Genomic DNA, 19893 nt, shown 5'->3' with positions numbered 1-19893 from the left:
CAGACCTGAGTTTCAATTCCAGCTGTGCCACTTACTAGCTGTGTGACTTTGGTAAGTGACTTTACTTTCTGAGCCTCATTTTCCTCTTCTGTAAACAAGGTTCATAATCATGCTTATATTATAGGGTCATTGTGAAGATTAAATGAAGATAATGAACATGAAAACACTCTATGATTTAAATAAATGTTAATCAAACAAAAAACAAGACGTGTGATAAATGATTATCCAAAAAGAGTGAACATCCAAACTAGCCTCAGACCAGGCAGCCCACGTTGCACTGTTAGGCTCACAAACTTTATATCAGACAGACTTGTGTAAGATCATGAATGTACTCTAGAAAACTATATTTTAAAAAAGCAAATAAAAATGAAGTTTGGAAGCAAACTGGAAAGTACAGATGGGAAGAAAAGGGTATTATTAGTTAGAGGGCGCAGTCACCTGCCTGAGAGACACGTCCTTCTTGGGGCCAAATCCAATTTGGCCTTGCCCTTTCTGCTTCTGTGGACCCACGTGGACATTTCTCTGCCCCCAGCAACACTGCTCAGGATGGAGGCAGCTAGCACACATGCACCATTTTAACAAGTGACAACTAATCTTCCCTTCAATTCTAGTTACCTTCTCCTCATGCAGTTTCTAGAATGTTTCTTTAAACAATTAACTGAGAATACAGGAAGACACAGACTAACTCACAGAAAGTGAACAAGCTAGGATTTTCCATTTGAAAGATAAATTTTGAAGAGAAAAGTATTCATAGAGTCCTTATGTTTCCCTTAATACAGAACTCAGTTCTGCACATAGGTACTCACCATAAGGGCATGGTTGTTTCTTGTGCTCAGGAACAACGGGTCTCTTTCTTAAGAAATTTTCAAGGCTTGGGCCATGGCGCCCTAAAGGATCATCTGGAGGCATAAATCTAAAAGCAAGCAAGCAAGAGATAAATGCCTTCCCTTCTGTCCCTACTATCCCTTATCAGGAGTTCAGACCTTCATTACCTCTTGCTTATATTGTTGTCACAGCTTTTTAATTGCCCTTCCTGCCTCAAGTCTATCTTTTGCTAAGCCAGCAGTCCTTCCCTCTGTTCCCAGTTGATCGCAAGAAAAGGATAATTTCTCCTGTGTGTCATTTTTCCATGGACTATATGTTCCAGTCATACTGGCATGCCTGCTGGTTCCCCCAATATGCAACCCACTTTCACATCTTTATAGCTTTATTCATGATGTCCCCTTTACCTCTAATGCCCAACAACTCCCTTTCCTCTGTCTCTAAACTTCATCTCAAATGTCATCTCCTCTGTGAAGCTTTTCCCTATCCTTTTTCATCAACAAAGCAATTTAAGAAATTCTAACCACAGCACTTATCACAACACATTGTGGTTGTCTCTTTCCACCACACTTTGAGCCTCTTAAGACTAAGTCTTGTCTCTTACTCAGCCTTTTGTCCCTATGGAAACTAGCATAATGCACAGTACACAGTAAGTGTTCAGTAGATGTTTATTGAAATGAAATGAAATCTGTTCCTAGTGGTAACTTGGATTTAGGCTATTTAGAGCCTATTGGAAAGAAACGTACTTGTCATTCACAAAAGAATACATCAGCAACCGCTCCTCTATAAACTTCTTCCATTCTGGCTTTTCTACTTGAAGGTCCCGGTAGTTATCATTGGAGACAATGATGCCATCAGAATCAAAAGCCAGTTTGACTATGAACCGGTCATCATAGCAGACGACTCTCCTGCCCTGGACCCTTCTGGATGGCGTGAAGACAAGAATCTTTTCCTTCTCCAGTTTACGTAGGATATCTTGATCTGTTGAAATATGAATTATATGCCACAGAGTAGAGATCATCTTTGGAAATTAACAGCTCTACCTCCATATTACAAATACAAAAGTCGGTACTAGATGAATATATTATTTGCCCTTAGAGAGAAAGTAGCCTCTATTCTTGGCTATGGTAGTAATTTGGATTGTCACTTTTGGCAAGTCAACTTCCCCTTTGAACTTCAGTTTTCTTTTTGATAAAATGAAGGAACAGGATTCAATAACATCTAAGTTTTTAAAACTACCATGAAGAGTGAGAAATAACACTGATATACTAGTATTCTTTTTTTTTTTTTTTTGAGGAAGATTAGCCCTGAGCTAACTGTTGCCAATCCTCCTCTTTTTGCTCAGGAAGACTGGCCCTGAGCTAACATCTATGCCCACTTCCTCTGCTTTATATGTGGGACGTCTACCACAGCATGGCGTGCAAAGCGGTGCCATGTCCGCACCCGGGATCTGAACCAGCGAACCCCGGGCCACTAAAGTGGAACGTGTGCACTTAACCGCTGCACCACCTGGCCGGCCCCTATACTAGCTTTCTTGATGCTTGTTTTGCCCTTTGGCTGAAGCACCAGCTTTTGACTGCTGAAGAAAACAGGGCAGTGTGCTGAGGATGCGTCTGCCAGGAGGAGAGTAAAGCATCACTCCTAGGGACTTACATTTTTGCCCTCTGCCTGATGGAAGGCCACAACTAAGAGAAAACATCAAGCTGTAGCATGTGAGTATTGACGTCCTTTTTTTGGCTTCTTACTTGCTGAGGAAAGAAAGTTTACAGGCTGGGTTTGAGCAAGGCCAGGATCCACTCTCAGACTGAGGCTGAGGGCCTGTTCAGCAGCTAGCAGACAGCTCCATGGCACAGCTCTGACAGCCATTCACTGGACTTTCTCATTTGGCACATCAGGCAACAGCTGATACTCAGAGGACTGGGTCTATATGCTCTCCAATGCTGTAAAGAGCTAGCTTCACATACTGTTGTAAGTGAATGTAGTGATCCTACTGCCATTAGGTCCACATCATGACTTTTGTGGACCTTAGGCACTTTTGCCTTCATGGGCCCCTTCTTCCATAAAGAAATATTTAAAATTCACTTTACAACTGCATTGGTATAAAGACAAATAATCTAGTTAGATATATTATTACACATTGTTATTTTATTCAATTTTTCCTTCTGATGTTAAAAGAAAATAATAAAATTAAAACATTTCCATGGGACCCTAAAAGTTTTATAGGCCCTAGGCACTGGTCCTACTGTGCCTCATGGATAACTTGGCTCTGACTGCCATGGGACATTGCTTTCTCTCTACTCTGCCTCCTAATTTGCAAATCCCACAATAACTTCTATGGTACAGAATGAGATCCACTGTCTACCATGGTTTCTTTAGTCATTTGGAAAACTTAGTCACATTCATAACCAGATTCATCCCACTTTAGTCTGAAGTCTATGCTCAAATAAGAAAGCACTCCTAATTTTCAATTGTTGCTTTATTCTTTGCCAAAGTGAAGTCGCCTGTATTTAACTGCCATAGGCCACAACACAATGATGGTATTATTTGGGTAAGGAAAAACATGCTTAAAAATATACTCAATATAAAATATTTTAAGTATACTTAATAAACTTAGAAAAATATATAAATTGGGCCCATCAACCTCTACCAAAACTATCTTGCTAGCTTTGCCTCTGGATGAGAAAAAACATCTTATTTGAAATAGTACCTGTAATTGGTGCATCAGGGCGGGATTGCTCCTTTCTCCATGCAGGCACAAATACAGTAATATCTTTATGGCCTTTATCTAAAAACCAATCCACAGCAAGTTGTATTCCTCTACAGGAGAACTCTTCTTTATTCCCATGGCTTTAGAAAGATAAAGAATGAGAGGATAGAGGATTGACAACAGGTAGCAAAGAATTACTCCAAACAGGGTTTTTCTTTGTACCAAGACATTAACAACAGACGTGCTAATTTTGATGGTGCCAAAAATATATTTTTAAAAATAGCAAATCAAATTCTTTTTTATTCAATCACTACAAATATTGCCATTATTATTACACCTTCATTCAAGGACACAGATGATTAATAACAGCTCCCAACTTATAGCAGCCCTGGTGGCTATTTCCTATCACTACTTCCATTTTCTCTCTTCTCTTTCTGTTTCCACCACCACTTTCTTTTCAAAGATTCAGATATTCACAATAGATGAAAAAAGAAGAGGTGCCACCAGAGGTCTAGATAAAGTTTATATGGAGGATTAGTTCGAGATGAGTCTTAAGCTCTTATATTAAGCTTAAAAAATAACAGTAACAGCAAGAAAGACACACATAAATCCTGACTGAAAATAGTTATCACATTTAACTAAATATAGCACACCAACAAAAATCACATTCTTGAAAATTTTAAGATGTGGGAAATGATCACAATATAATGCTAAAAGAGAAAAAGGATACAAACTATATACAATGCAAACTGAATTTTGTAGAAGAAAGTCTATGTGTAAGGTTAGAAAAATACGAGAAAACAGATACATCAAATTATTAATAAAAATTCTTCTATGTGAGAGGGTTATAAATGACTTATTTTCTTTCTTTAATTCAAAAATTTCCCCCAAAAAATGAGTATTCTTTTTATAATTAGAACATGATGTTTTTACAGAAGACGTTTTTAGAGAAGATGTTCTATCACAATTAATTGTAGGAATAAACATTGTAAAAACTTAAAAAACCAAACAAAATTCATTTTATTGGAAATTGGAAGAGGGAAAATTAGCAGATGAATTGGGGGAAAATATATTGATTGTCATCATCTTTTTTTTTTAAGATTTTATTTCATTTTATTCATTTATTTATTTATTTTGAGGAAGATTAGCCCTGAGCTAACTGCCGCCAATCCTCTTATTTTTGCTGAGGGAGGCTGGCCCTGAGCTAACATCTGTGCCCATCTTCCTCTACTTTATATTTGGGATGCCTACCACAGCATGGCTTGTCAAGCGGTACCATGTTGGTACCTGGGATCCGAACCAGTGAATGCCGGGCTGCTGAAGCGGAACGTGCACAGTTAACCGCTGTGCCATTGGGCCAGCTCCTTAAAGATTTTATTTTTCCTTCTTCTACCCATAGCCCCCAAATGAATAGCTGTTATTCTCATCATCTTAAAAACTCACAAAAGATGTACTAGATTTGTGCGTAGTTTGGTCGTGAAAATTCTGTTCTCTTAGCATGGAATCTGGTGCTCTGACACATGTATAAGCCACACTAAATTACAGTTAATTAAACAGCTTGGGTGGTAAAAGAACTTGGCATACACGTATCAATTCTATTACAATAAACTGGATATTGCCTGTCAAACAAGACTGATCAAAAGAGACCATTTTGCTAGAAGGTTAATTAAGACAATGTGATAGGGGCTCGCTTTTTACATTCCTCACTTTCTCATTGGTACTCATTCACTCAACCATAAGAGAAATTAGCTCCAATTATATTATTTCTTTTGGGTGAATTTATACACAATCTCAGGGGCCCCATTAATACCTGCACCGCAAGACTTCCCAGTGTCTTATCACTTTTGAGGCACATGACAAAAATTTATTAGATGCCTTTATTAACATTTCCAAACACATGTTAATCATGTTCAAAAGTTTCCAGTGAGTACCATAAAGTAATTTTACTACTCTAATAAAAGTCAAAGCACTTAAGAAAAAAAAGAAAGGAAAATATATTTAATTGCCAATATACTCCAAGGTAGCCTTAGAGACAGCTACCACTGATTGCTTCTAAAAAGTTGAACAATGGGTAAATTGGGCAAGTCCATGGCTGGTAAAGGATTAAAATTAGATGACCTCAGCATAAAATAGGTGGGAGGAGATGACCAGCTGTAACTTTTCCCACTGCTATAGTGCTGGTAAGTATAAAATGAACTCAGGAAAATCATCAGAATTGTCATTAGAGGGGGAATTTGGAGGAAGAAGGGATTTCATTTCACTTGGTTCTGTGGTGCTATAAAGTGTGTCCTCCCTAACACAGTTTAAGACTAGAAATAAATATAAGAGTAACATTTACATCGGATACCCTAATTTTATATTGTATACTGGCAAATTCATTGTTTAAAAATATTTTTCATCATTATAAAAGTAATATATACTTATAGTATAAAATGTGGAAAATACACAAAATATAAAGAAAAAACGCTGCACAATAGGGTTTAATACCACCCAGAGATAAACACTGTTAATATTTTGATGCATCTGTATCCTGATATCAATTTTTTAGCATACCGAGAATTATCACGTTAAGAAAAACTGTTAAATACATATAGCATTCCAGTGAAAATATATTAAAATCATGCCATTGGAGTGTTCCATGAAGTGCACCAAATGCCTAGTAGGAATCAGAATTCACATTCAACATTTATCAAGGTGGCAGTGAAGTCCTACATAAGGGCCCGGAATGCAAAGTTTAGCTCTCAATAAATATTTAAGGAAAGAATAAATTTTTAAAAAGTGGAAAATAAAGCTTGGAAGATGACCTGTTTTAGCCCAAACCCACAAAATGTCCTTTTCCAATCTAAAAAATGCTAGGACCTAAGAGACTATCTAAAAAATCGAAAGCCTAGACTTGTAAGTCATAGGATGTCTTGGTGACACTACAGCTCACTTTGTCCTGTAAACTGGCTCACATACATATTATGATCCAGGTTCCAAGCCAAATTCTACCTAGCAGATGGGTCACCGGCCTCTCCCTCTTCACTTTTTTTTTTGCAGTGTTCAAATATTTGGGCTTCTCCCAGACTTAACAAGTAATATGGCAGCATTTACATTTTAAAGACTTAATTCCCCTGAAATAGATTTTTCCTCCCAAAGGAGACGGCTTTCAGAATGAACATACCCTTTAGGATCTTACCATATATCAGTATGTGAATCACAGGTACATCACTACTGCAAATGTTAAACAAATGCTGTTGATGACAAACAAAGCATCATGATTTCAATGCAGGCTCATTCAACATGCTGAGGAACAACAGATGTTAATATGTAGTTTGTCTAAGAAGTACCAATCTCATGACAAAGTTACAGCTAACCAATGGGGAAACAAACTGAATTTAGATTAAAGGAACTAACAAATTCATAGGCAGACCATGGCACTGAACTTTGACCGTGTGAAATGTGATTGCAGAATAAACGGGACTCATCAGTAACTTACCTAGTCAGACAAGGGAAGAGATGCTAACAAGGACACAGTTGGCAATTTAAAAAAATCACGTGGTCCACTATGCATTATTTTAATACGCTCCTAAAAATAAGGTTGAGTGCTGATTTTTTTTGCTTTAAATTGTGTGAGGTATCTTTAATTTAGTAAAGCAACTCCTACAAAAGACAAAAGTTCATCTTCCTATTAGTATGGCAGTTTGCTACTGGCATAGACTAGATATGTTGAAATGAATTACCTTGGTAATTAATCTCTTCATTATTTCTTACAAAGTAAAAGGGCCATAGAGTGTCCTTCGTAACTCAGCAACCCTTGAATAGAAGTCCAAAAACAAGGAAGATCTTATATCACCATGAAGTCAAAGTCCTCAAAGAAGTCCTGAGTTCTCATCTTCATCTCCCAAACACAACACCCTTATAGAAGGGTAGGCTTTGGGAAATAGGTCTAATCTAAGGTGTTTTGGGTAGTCTGGTCTGGTAAGTGATTGAGTTTGGCAGATGCCATATCTCTTCCCCTCAAGAATCACTCTGGTATACAGTATGGTATACTATTAAGAGGGGAGCAGAGTTACTTTCGGTCCTTTGAACATAAAAATCGCTCTCTCCTTTTCACTGGCCCACTGCATCGTTCTGATTACTGTAGTATTGTGTACAGGTCATTTAACTTTCTTGTTACTGTACTTCTAGTTTCCCCTCATTAAAACAGGAGAGATGCCTCGCCTGCTTTACTCACTTTGTGATGATGCTGTCATGATTTAAAAGATTTGAAAAAGGAAATCTGAAAATATATTTTCTGTTACTAGGAAGGATGTCAAATATTCTTAATAACAGTAATAGATACATATTATTGCATGATATTGTCGAAGGAGCATTGGAGTCAGATTCAAGTTTTAATACAAGCTTTGCCATTTATTATTTGTGTAACCTTGGGCAGTTACTCTATCTCTCTGAACCTGTCTCCTCACATGCAAAAATGAACCTAATTAGTCCATTCTTGTAGATTTTTTAGTGAGGATTAAATCACATTGTGCAAAAGCATCTGGCACAGAATAGAGATTTATACAGAATAGAGATTTATAAATGTTAGTTTCATTTCATCCATTTGAAGCCAGAATACAAGTTTAAGTCCTCACTTTGCTACTTACTAGCTATAAAAAGTAACCTCAAAGAAGTCATTTAACCTTGCTGAGCTCTAGTTTTCTCATCTGTAAAGTAAAGTTGCTATAAAGATTAAATAGAATTTTATATTAAAATGTACCTCCAGATAGCCTGCAAGCAACTCCTGCATACAGCAATGGTATGGTTCATAAGACTTGCCCCTATCCCCGCTCCCTCATATCTCTGTGGGAGCATCAAATACTCTTCTGTGTGCTGTGGGGAAAACCAGAGAGGCATAAAACAAAGTCCCTGCCTTCAAAGACAATGGGGTAATCAAATGAAAGACATACTAGTCTAAAGCTTTTTACTTAGTTCTGATTGTGTACAGTCTAAGAATTCTAGTGAGTTCATCAAGCAGTGGTGGACTCAATAGGAAACAGGCTCCTGATCACTAGGAAGTTTTAAGCCAAAGCTGGATAATAACTCATTTGAAAAATAGAAGAAGGGATTCCTAAGGCTCTCTGACATGAGATAAAAAGTTATTTGAGAGAGTATGGAATAAAGTATAAAGGCACTGTTAGTTATGTATTACTTTTCTATTGCTACTGTAACAGATTACTGCACATTCAGTAACTTAAAATAACACCAATTTATTCCCTTATAGTTCAGGAGGTCAGAAGTCTAAAATCAAGGTGTTGGCAAGGCTGTGTTCTTTCTTCAGACTTCAGGGAAGAATTCGTCTCCTTGCCTTTTTCAGCTTCTGGAGGGTGACCACATTCCTTGGCTCATGGCCCCTTTCTTACATCACCCCAATCTCCTGTTTCTGTCATCACATCTCCTACTACTCATTCTGATCCTGCTGCCTCCCTCTCTCTTACAAAGACCCTTATGATTACATTGAGCCCATCTTGATAATCCAGGATAATCCATTTTAAGATCCTTATCTTAATCACATCTGCAAAGTTCCTTTTACCATGTAAGATAACATATTCACAGATCCTAGGAATCAAGATGTGTACATCTTTAGTGGGCTATTATTCAGCCTACCATAGGTACTGAAGCTCAGAGACAATCATTGGGATCAGAAAAGTCAGGATGGTGTTTGTGGAGGGTATGAATATAAGGAGGAGGTTACTCCTAAGTTGGGAAATTACATGAACACAAGTAAGGTGGATAAAAATCAGCATAATTTACATGGAGACTGTTAAAGAGACTGATGTAAATGCAGTAAGTGTGAGAGATGCAATCAAATGGGAGGAGGGAAAGGTCAGATCACAAAGCCAGGCAAAGGGATCCAAATTTGGTAGAACGGCAATTGGGAGTTACTGCAAGTTCTCAAGTAAGCCCCCAAGTAACATTATAAAGCCAGGATTTTCAGGATGATTGGCCTAGCCAAGTAGAAGTGGGAGAGGGGACGCCAAGAGGAGCAAAGGCTGAATGGTTATGTCTCCTCTGAAGCATCACTGATGTCTAAGCTGCTTTCAGAATACCCGAAAAGACTCTGGCAACAATTTCAAAGGAGACAGAAAAGTCTACAGCCAGATCATTTTAGCCTCTGTCTACCTAGAGGAGTACAAGCCACAGACCACAACGAAAGGCCTCTCAAAGTGCTTTGCAAAGACAATTTCTATGAGTTCAGGGCAGTTTTTAAAAAACAGAGAAAATATACCAGTCTTACCTCATTGCCACATTACTTCCATCAATGACAACTGGCCTCAAATTGTCACTGTTGTCTATTACATCTTCAAGAGACAGTTCAGGGCTTGCAATCTCTCTGGAGCTGGGCCCCCGAGGCACTAACAGACTCAAGTTGACCTGCCCTTCCGAATCACCTTTGTTCCCAAGTCTGACAAGCTCTGCCAATACATCATTAATAAGTGATTCTGGGCCGAGCTTGTTCAGCACTGATTGAATCTGTTCCTCTGCATAGCCCAGCTTTAGAGCAAAATCCATCTTGGCTTGGTATTCCTTTTCCAAGTCAAGCTTCCCATCCTGTAGAATGCTGCTCTGGGAGAAGCTTGGACGATCTAGGCAGGGTGATCTACAGAGCTGGCGGTGTGGCTTGGAGGGAATTTCCTTTTTCTTCAATTGAGCATCTCCAGGTTGGAAGCTGTTGTCATTGATGTTGACACTCTTAAGGCTCATCTGTTCAGGGTCACTCTCAGAACTTATCCACTCTTCAGAATCAGCACAGCCCTGCTCTGTGCTGTCCTCCTTAGGCTGCTGCTTCTCTTCCTTAGAAGCACTCTTCTCCATTTTTGGTGTCTCCACGGCGGCCGTGGCTGTCATCCCGTTCAGTGGGCAGTTTGAAATCGAATCAGCTCTTTTCCTTTTTAGCCTGCTTGGAATCCACGTACAGTGGCATTCTTTTGTGGTAAAACGTGGTGGTAGTGTTGGTGCAAGAGTTTGCTTGTTTGGTTTGTTATGTTCAGATGTTACCAGTCCCTACAAATAGATACACATATCATAATTATGTTTATTAAAATTCTTGGGAAAGCATTTTAGAACACAGAGGTTTCTTCCTAAGAAACTACAGGTTGTCTGACATTTTATTTTTCTGACTAAAATCGTTGGACTCACCTTACATTAAAAATATAGAGAGTCTCTAATTCTCTAATAATTCTAGATATGAAAATTTCAGAGTTGGCAACAATGCTGTAATTCACACACACACACACAGAAGTTAACTGTTAAAATCACAGCTCAAGTTAACTGCTTAATGCAACAACTTTGAGAAAAAGAAGCATGGCATTTCAACAGGGTGCATGAATATATACATCCTTGAAAGGACTATCTCTCTTCCTTTCTGCCAGGTAAGTTTTCCAAATCCTACGCCAGGTCTTTTTTGCTAAAGCTGAACTCCACTCCTGAAGAGCACAACCTCTCCAGTACTACTCTTTACAAAATATCAGGGAACCCCATCTACTGGGGAGACAGGAAAACCATTAAAATTGCTTTCAAGCAATTGAAACAGGCTATAAGGGTAAACAAGTAGAGAACTGTGTGCTCCAGATAAGTTAAGAGGTTTGTGCATACTCATGAATTGTATCTGCAGCCTCTTTTATTTATTGTAATTGGTAAATAAAAGGAGAAAATCAACTCAACTTGCATGAGAGACCAGAACATTTAAAAATATATTAATAACTCCTCACTTACTTCATCTGTGCCCACAGGTTTGAGTTCTAACCTGGCCAAAGTGTTTCCTTCAATTTGAGCCTCAGTTTCCTCATATGTAAAATGAGAACATTGATAGTTACCTCACAGGGTGAGGATTACATAAGATGAAGTAAGGAAAGTGCTTTGAAAAGTGAACAGAATATAGTAGGTTCTCAATATAGGTAAAGGGTTCAACAGATATCACCAGGTGTTCAGTTTAAAAAGAAAAAGACTGACAGTGAGGCAAGGCTATAGACCTGTGAGCACTGACAAACTCTTTAGATAGCAGCTGTGCTCACTAATGTAAAACCAGAGTGTCTATGTAATCAGTGTCCTAGGGTTTTCCACTTATATTTGAATACTATTTGTACAAACAAGAAGAAAAGCCAACAGTAGCTATATCTAAGAATAATATGCATAACTGCATGCTCACTTTAAGAGAGCCATGTTTGAAAACATCGCATGCACACAGAACTGACATCTCAGAACTGATATTCAGGCAGCATGTAATGACTTCTTTAATGATGATCCTATCACTTATGATTTCAGAATTTTCCCTTAACGAATCAGCCAACAGACAGACATCCATTTCACTTTCACTTCTCCCTTAATCTTTGTTATTCAAATTTTAAAGCCTATTTCCTTTATAAATTTCACATTTACTATCTGACTTACATTTTATTCTCTTCAAAATAATTTCTAGTGCACACAGGGCATTGAGATTGTCCTCCCTGCATGTATTCAAAGCTCCAAAGTCACTTAAAAACAACTTTTTATAAGACTAAATGTATATTTTATTGACACATCAGAGGTACCTGGAAAAGATAAATTTGACTACTCTTACCTTGTGGATCATAGAATGTTTTTCTCCTTCTCTACTATATGATATTTTTCTCTGTCCAAATTGACGTTGGTGTGAGCACTGTTACCATGTTTACGTAGATATACAATAGTAAATTTAAACTCAGGGAAAATCTCACTACATAGGAAACCCTCATTGAAATTGCTAGTTATTATTGTGAAAGTTTCCTATTCAATAAGCTAAAGCAGAAGAGAAATAAATGACCTAGCAAATACAAATTTGGATTTACATTTCAAAGCCTTAAGCAAGAAGATTTTAGGAAAAATGTTGGTTGTTTGTCCTAAAACCTATGTAGGTGTGTAGGTGTCATGTATTTCTTGTGTTTATTTTACAATGCATATTTCTTGAAGCAAAGACAGAGGAATGTCTTTTCATTCAAAAGGACAGTCACTGAGCGCCAGACACTGTGATAAACCCCGGGTCTAGGAAGAGAAACCAGAACTGAACCTGTTCTCAAAGAACTCGAAAACGAATAAAAAACTAGGAATAGCCCTAGGAAATGCTGAAACATAATTCTATAGAGAGCGACCATCTCAATTATAGTCCAAACTGGGACACTTTTGAGGATAAAAGGAACATGACTAATAATTATGTCAGAACAATAGGCATAAACTGAGGATGTCTCAGGCAAACCTGAATGTATGGTTGGTCCTTCAAGTTGCTTGAAAATTTCCATTGACATACAGAAGAGGGAATGTTCAATTCTGTCAGTGGGGTGTGAGATGGGAGTGGTGGTTGAAAGGATTAGGAAATAATTCAAGAAGGATATAATATTTGATGTTATTTTCTGACTCATTAATTAATTAATTAATTAATTAATATTTGGTTAGTGCCAACTATGTGCCAGGAAACATGTTAGGGGCTGGGGATATAGAAACAGATGTGGATTCTGATCTCAAGGTGCTTATAGTGGTGGTGGTGGTAGGGGGGAGACAGACAATAATCAAATAATTATGTAATTCATAGTTACAAACTGTGGAAAGTGATTCAGTGTTAAGAAATATAGGGAGATGTGAGTTGAGCCTTAAAGGAAAGAGCCTCAATTTGCTGAGTAGGGAAGAATTTTTAAAATTATAGGTATATGAATATTAATATGATATTGTGCCTTAGTCAGCACCTCATGCCTAATATTACTGGTGAGGAGTGATAAATGAAAGCATTAAGAATGGCTAAAGGAAAATATATTTTCCCAAAAAGGAAGATGAGTAGGGAGAAAAGTTTCAAAGATAATGTTCTAGCTGCTACTTATGACAGGTGTTCAAAATAGTTTTTATCTTTCATTGTTATTGACTGAAAAAATTCACAAATGAGGGTATTAAAGAGTGACGTACTTTGGAAAATCATGTAGTCAGATGAAATTATAGAACTGGATGTAATTTGTTTTAAGAAGGTAAGAGCTTTGTCACCAGATAGCCACATCTTATAGGTACAGAACTCGCTTACAATTTGCTTAAGAATATTATTAAGCAAATGATGACAAATTTGCATTTGAATCTAAAAAAGCAAAGAAACATAAGCAGACAAAAGCTGCCAATAGTGACCTCAAGGAATTTCCATGAAGAAAAAAACAACAGTCTTCTCTAATGAGAAGACTGGTCAGCCTTAGTTCTTCCTTCACCCCCTCCTCCCATCCTTTTGCTATGAAATACAATTCATTCATTTTGCATTTGCATAGAGCAATTTTCCAAGATCAATCTACAAACTCCACTTCATCTTTTCCAAAATCTGCCGAACAATATCAGATATGGAGACAGAAACATCTGGCCATGTTTACTGAACTAAATCCATTGGTTTAAATGTTCAAAAAAGCCCAATAGCTGCATAGGACAAAGCTATCCAGCCAAGTCAAGAACAGAATAGTAAATTCTCAATGATCTACATGTGGCTAAGCCACTTTATTATTTGTGGTGTTGTTAAATCTCAAGCTGTGCTCTGGGAAGGCATATTTTGTGAGAGACTTAGGGACACCTAATTAGACAATTGCCCTTCCCTTTCTCTTCTAGCAATTTTTTTTCATAATAGGTATCCTCAAAGAAAAGACACATATCAAAAATTATCTACTGTGTTGGATTTTTGGTGGGGCCCAGATAATTGAAAAGTGACTATAGTTCAGTTATCATAAGAACACTAAGCTCTTTTCTTGGTTTCTACTCTCTGAACTATACCCTGGTTTTAGAGTTAGTTAAAAAGAACAAATCCAAATCTTTATTGTATCAAGCCATCATATTTTACTTCAAAAAGGGCAAAGAAAACAAAAGTTATTATGGAACTTTAGTAATAGTAATAAAATACAAACAAACATTTACATTTGCATTGCATATTAGAGTTGCCTAAGTGCTTTCACATACACACTCCCAATCAATAGGGCCACATCATTATGTATCCAACTCAGATTTCGTTTGTTATGACTATAAAGCCCACCTTTAGTTCTCTGTGTCAAGCACATCAACTAAAGAAATGCACAAATCCCAGGGAGAAACAAGTGTAAGCTTTCTCAATGCTTGGGAAGCAAAGGGGGTTGAAAACTTTACTGATTCTCAAAATGAAAAAGTTTCACATGAAGGCAATCTGAGAAAATCCAAAGTCCTCTTCCCATTTTCATTCATATTAAATCAATTACATACAGCAATTATATCATAAAGGAGATAAAGACTTGCTTCACTGCTTCCTCAACCTCCAACTATACCCACTTGTTCATGTGCTCTCGAATGGTTTATAGGTTGTAAGACTTAGCAAAGAAATAAGTATAAGAAATAGCATACTTTCTGTGATTTGTAAAAATGGGATTCTCCTCAAGCAATGAGAACATGATTGTCAGCCTGTCTGTTTTTTCACTACTCTCTAAAACAAAATTGGCTTTTCCTTTCTGTTTTTTTTTTTTAAACTTGTGTTTATCTTCAATGTATTCTCAATGTGATGCATGTCACAGTAAAATTTGTCAAGGTCAGAGCTAAGAATAAATGAACCATTCAAAATTTAGAATTTCATTTCAAAGTTTTGCATGATTAAATGGCCTCAATTCTTGTCTCCTCCCCCAAAACAAATGTTAAAGATTTAGACAAAATGTTCATAGGAAAGTAACAGTTTTTTGACTTTTATTATCCATTCATTCTTCTAGGATTGCAAACATAATAAACACACAATGATTTGATTTCAAAACACTTTATCCCTAGGTTTGAAACTGGGGCTCATTTTCTTGCTACCTTCCACTGCCACTTATTCCATTAGGAAGGACGTTTGTCTGCAGCACATCTAAAACACCTTGCACTACGCACACTCTGTTGCCCAAATTAATGAAAACGACATTGGTAAATGTAACCTTAATTTATATTGGATTTAATCTCCTAAGCAAAAAGCATTTCTAGTGTTCAATTCTCCAGAATAACAAGGAAGCTGTAGGTTATATACTTACTATTTTCTTCTTTCTATATAAAGAACGTTTAGAGAAGGATCAGTTGAAATTCATGTGGAGAAGCTGCATCATACACTACAGGAGACGATCTCTGTTAGAGTAACTGTGCAGTGAATGTGTGTTCTCTGGCCACTAGTGATGACTGGTGAGCTGTTATGAAAGTAGTTTCTCCAGAGAACATTCCCACTTCCATGACTCTGGCGAAGTTTCTTATCTTTCTTTCTTTCTCTTCTCCCCTCTCTTCCCTTTTCTTTCCTTCCTCTCCATTCTCTTTTTCTCTCTGTGCCACACATTCCCGCCCACAGGACTCTTTTGGTCAAAACCTATAGGAAAATGTGGCTGTGTCATCCTTTACTTAAAGTAAATTGAAAAAAAATAGTGCCTGTATTATGACTTTAATAGCAATAAACATATCTTGAGCATCCCATTCAGTTAATAATACTGAACTTGATCTTTCTTGATTCTCTCAAATTCAATTGGTTTGAAAAATGAGTGGAATAGAGTATATCCTACTTTCTTTCCTCATACTCAAATAATTAGACTAAAATTAGAAAGGACTCAATGATCGGGACAATTCTGAGGGGTAGCTGCAGTATTGCAGCCACAATATCATCAGTTTCAGTCTGGTTATCCCCAAAGATCTCCAAAAGGAAACTTGAAATGTATTGGAAGGCAAATGGGATTAGGAGGGAAAGTGGGGAGTGGAATAGTCTTGAGGTTATTAGATTCTCATAAGTCTTAATTCTTCTTATTTCAACTAATGCACTATTTGTTTTCACTTCCTTCCTCAGATAGTTATGTATTGTTTTTTTCAATAGCTATTCTGTTCTATCTAAGCAGTAGCTGCACTTTTGTGGCCAGTGAAGTTCATAAGAAACGGTTTCAAAAATATTTCATAGGCTTTCAGAGTAAGGAATGCTTAATAATGCAATATATGTTATACTAAGTAATATGTCAACCATGTTATGACATAGGCACTCTCCTGGCTGTCCTATGAGCCTCGGGTGCTAGTGATCCTTGAAGGACTCATGCAGGAACAGCCATAGGGAACCTGAATATAGTGAGAAGCCTTCTGCGTTTGGAGCTGGAGTGATAAGATCTGGGTTCAGATCTTCCTTTTACCACTTACTAGAGTTGTATGACTTAATGCAGTCATCTCACCTATGAGTTATGAGTCTGTTTCCTCAACTGGAAAATAGGGATGCTCTTATCTGTCTGCTGAGAGGACTGTTATGAGGATCAAACAAGAAAATGGATGTTGAAAGTATATTATAAACTGTAAAATTGTATAAATGTAAGCTATTGTTACTATTGGTCACAGCAGAGAGAGGCATGAACCAATTAATAAACAGTGACTATTGTAGCAAATTAAGAGTCAGGAGACTTAAGTGTTAGTCCCAACTGTACCACGACTAATTGTGTGATGTTAGGCAAATTATATTACCTCTCTGAGCCATAGTTTCCTCACCTGTAAAAAGAGAATGTTGATGGCACCTATTTCATAGGGTTTTGTAAGGATTAAATGCAAAACAGATGTGAAAGCTGTTTATAAACTGTAAAGTTTTATATCATTTGTCCATCTAACCTATTTTCATGTCCCCAGACTTGGTAGGTTGCTTCACCACCAAGTATACTGTTGAAACATGATGTCAAAGTGGTATTTCTCTTGGATTTGCATTCCTCTTTTATCCACACATTACCACTAGGAGGATATCCAAAAACTGCCCTTCCACATTATAAAATCACTATGCCAGTTTCGATCTTTGAAGCTGGGAAGTTCTAATTTTTCACTCCCTCTCTTCATACTACGTGCCCAGCACTGTTCCAGGTGCTGGGGGGTTCTAAAACAAATATGACACAGTCCCTATACGGTGCTCACATTCTAGTAGGTAAGACAAACACGTAAACAAATAGTTATGAAGAATATACTGTGCTCTCATAAGGTTGTTTATAAATGCTAAGGGAACACCAAGGAAGGAATAAAAAATTCTGCTATCTGAGGCAAGGGAAGTGAAATTTGAGCTCTCTTTGAGGATTCATCAGGGAAAGGGTAAGGAAATTGTAGAAGACACGCTAGGCAGATGCAATAGCATATGAAAGGTCATGGAGGTGTGAAAGGCCATGGTGGGGTCAAGACTAGTGAGTAATGCTCTCCACACTCTGGATTCTCTCCCCTCTACATCTTCCACTTCACTCCCTCCCTCATTTGTTACAAATCTGTCTCTCTCCCTCACTAGACTATGAATTCCATTAAAGGCAAGAACCATTCACATTCATGTTTGTATCTCTGCTTCCCCCAATCCCAAAACTTACATATTGCTTTGCAAATGGTAAGTCTTCAATAAATATTTTATCAAATGCTTCATCTTTGTACTGTTGTAGCCTCTTACATATTCACAGAAGCCTGCAGCCAGGTTCAGCTGATCAAAATTATAAAAACCATTTGACTTTATATCACTTATGTATAATTCTGACTTGTACCTAAATGATGGTGAGTTGGGTTAAAATGATTTCTTGTGAGTCACTTATTATGTAGGGGCAATTTCCTTAAAAATCTGTCTATAATTGACTTTGTATTTAATATTTAATATTAGTTGTTTGGAAAGCACTTTTTTCACAGTAGAGACTAAAAATAGTGAAAAAATGCACAACAACAACTCTCCAAATGTCCAAAAGTTTATGTAATTACCTTTATGCCATGAAATCTTCTGACAGTTATGTAACTTTAAATACTAGTTATGGATGATGTCAACAGGAATGGCACAAAAAAGACCTCCAAAAATCTGCTTGTCAATAAAAGCAATGAGAACACTAACAAAAATTCTTAAAATCAACTTTTACAGAATTCTGGAAATTAACCAAAGCCTTACAATAATCCAAAAAGTGTCTATTCTAAAACCAAAACCAGAACAAAAACAAAAAACAACAAATAACTGGCTGAACCTTGGTAAGAACAGAAAATGTGGCATTTTAATTTGCCCTATTCCCATCTCCCCTCCCCAGATCCATGGTGGCCTTGAAGGCCAACAGCCTCACAACCATAGTAGCCATGAGAACCAGCAACCTAGAAGCCAATAGAGGAATCGGAATGAGTTTAGAGTTCCCCAAAAGTCACATCCCCATAGAATCATCACTATCTGATCTGTTTGGCAGTTCCTTGGAAAACTCGATTCTCAGGCCTTGTCTTTATTTGACCTGACTTAGAGCTTGGGCATATGAACAAATTTTTCCCCAAGGATATTTATCAAAAACAATTGGGGGCCGCCAGGTGGCTCAGTGGTTAAGTTCACGTGCTCCACCTCAGCAGCCCAGGGTTTCTCTGGTTTGGATCCTGGGCACGGACATGGCACTGCTCATCAGGCCATGCTGAGGTGGCATCCTACATAGCACAACCAGAAGGACCTACAGCTAGCATATACAGCTATGTACTGGAGGGCTTTGGGGAGAAGAAGAATGGAAAAAAAAGGGGAGATTGGCATCTGTTGTTAGCTCAGGTGCCAATCTTTTAAAAAAAAAAATTAGAGGCAAGTGTTTAACATCACAGCTGCCTTAGGTTGTACTAACAGTTGGAGCAAACAAGAAGCTGACCAAAAAACTTAAAAGGAAAAGCTGTGAACTAGATGTCCACAGGGGACATTGAAAATCTCCCACATATTCCTGGGGATCTAGAAGCACATGTGCATGTGCAGGGCTGTGCCTATGCTCAGGAAAGGTATAGAAAGGCATAATCTCTCACCTCTGGCTGACCTTAAGGCTCTGTGTGGCCAGAAGTGAAGGCTAAGGCAAAGTTATCAAATGCCTTCCAGAGTGTTGAAAGTGTGTCCCAACATACAGACAAACTCCCTCGGCAAAGGGAGGGAAGTATATTGGTTTGAGGCATTTAAGGAAATCTTTGTTGAGCCATTAGCTGAGAACTAAGCTATTCTGAGCAGAGAATTCTGTGGTCACACACAACAAATAATACGGACTTTACAAAAATTACTTCAGACATCACTAAATAACAACTACAACAACAAACACTGGGGAGAGGAGGGAATCTGATTTCCAGAGTTTCCACATTATATAAATAATAAATGTCCAGTTAAATAAAAATGTCCAGTTTTCAACAAAAAATTATGAGACATGCAAAGAAACAAGAAAGTAGGGCTCAGGTGACACTGGAAAGATGGTAGAACAAGAGATTCCCTGTTTGTATCCTCCCTCACCAACAATCATTTGATAGCCATCCATGAACAAAAGTGCCTTTGTGGGAGCTTTGGGATCCAGATAGAAGACTGTGAAAACTTAGTGGAGCCCAAGACCGATGAGTGCCATTTTGAAAAGGTAGGACCATACCCACATGGCTGACTCACC

The 19893-nt window shown here is 37.7% G+C and overlaps 1 protein-coding gene across 2 annotated transcripts in view; it reads right to left on the bottom strand.

Moving 5' to 3' along the window:
* Positions 1–19893, bottom strand: part of ZC3H12B (zinc finger CCCH-type containing 12B) — a 405447-nt gene that overhangs the window by 6139 nt on the left and 379415 nt on the right. For both annotated transcript variants that reach the window (XM_070604140.1, XM_070604141.1), the window contains exons 4-7: positions 9789–10555; positions 3530–3669; positions 1569–1803; positions 807–913 (exon numbers count right to left, since the gene is read on the bottom strand). In XM_070604140.1, coding sequence (XP_070460241.1) covers positions 807–913; positions 1569–1803; positions 3530–3669; positions 9789–10399 — 1093 coding nt within the window. In that variant the 5' untranslated portion in view covers positions 10400–10555. The remainder of the gene's footprint in view (positions 1–806; positions 914–1568; positions 1804–3529; positions 3670–9788; positions 10556–19893) is intronic.

Source organism: Equus przewalskii, chromosome X (genome assembly GCF_037783145.1).
Source record: "Equus przewalskii isolate Varuska chromosome X, EquPr2, whole genome shotgun sequence".
Lineage (NCBI taxonomy): Eukaryota > Metazoa > Chordata > Mammalia > Perissodactyla > Equidae > Equus > Equus przewalskii.
This window is presented reverse-complemented; position numbering and strand designations above follow the sequence as displayed.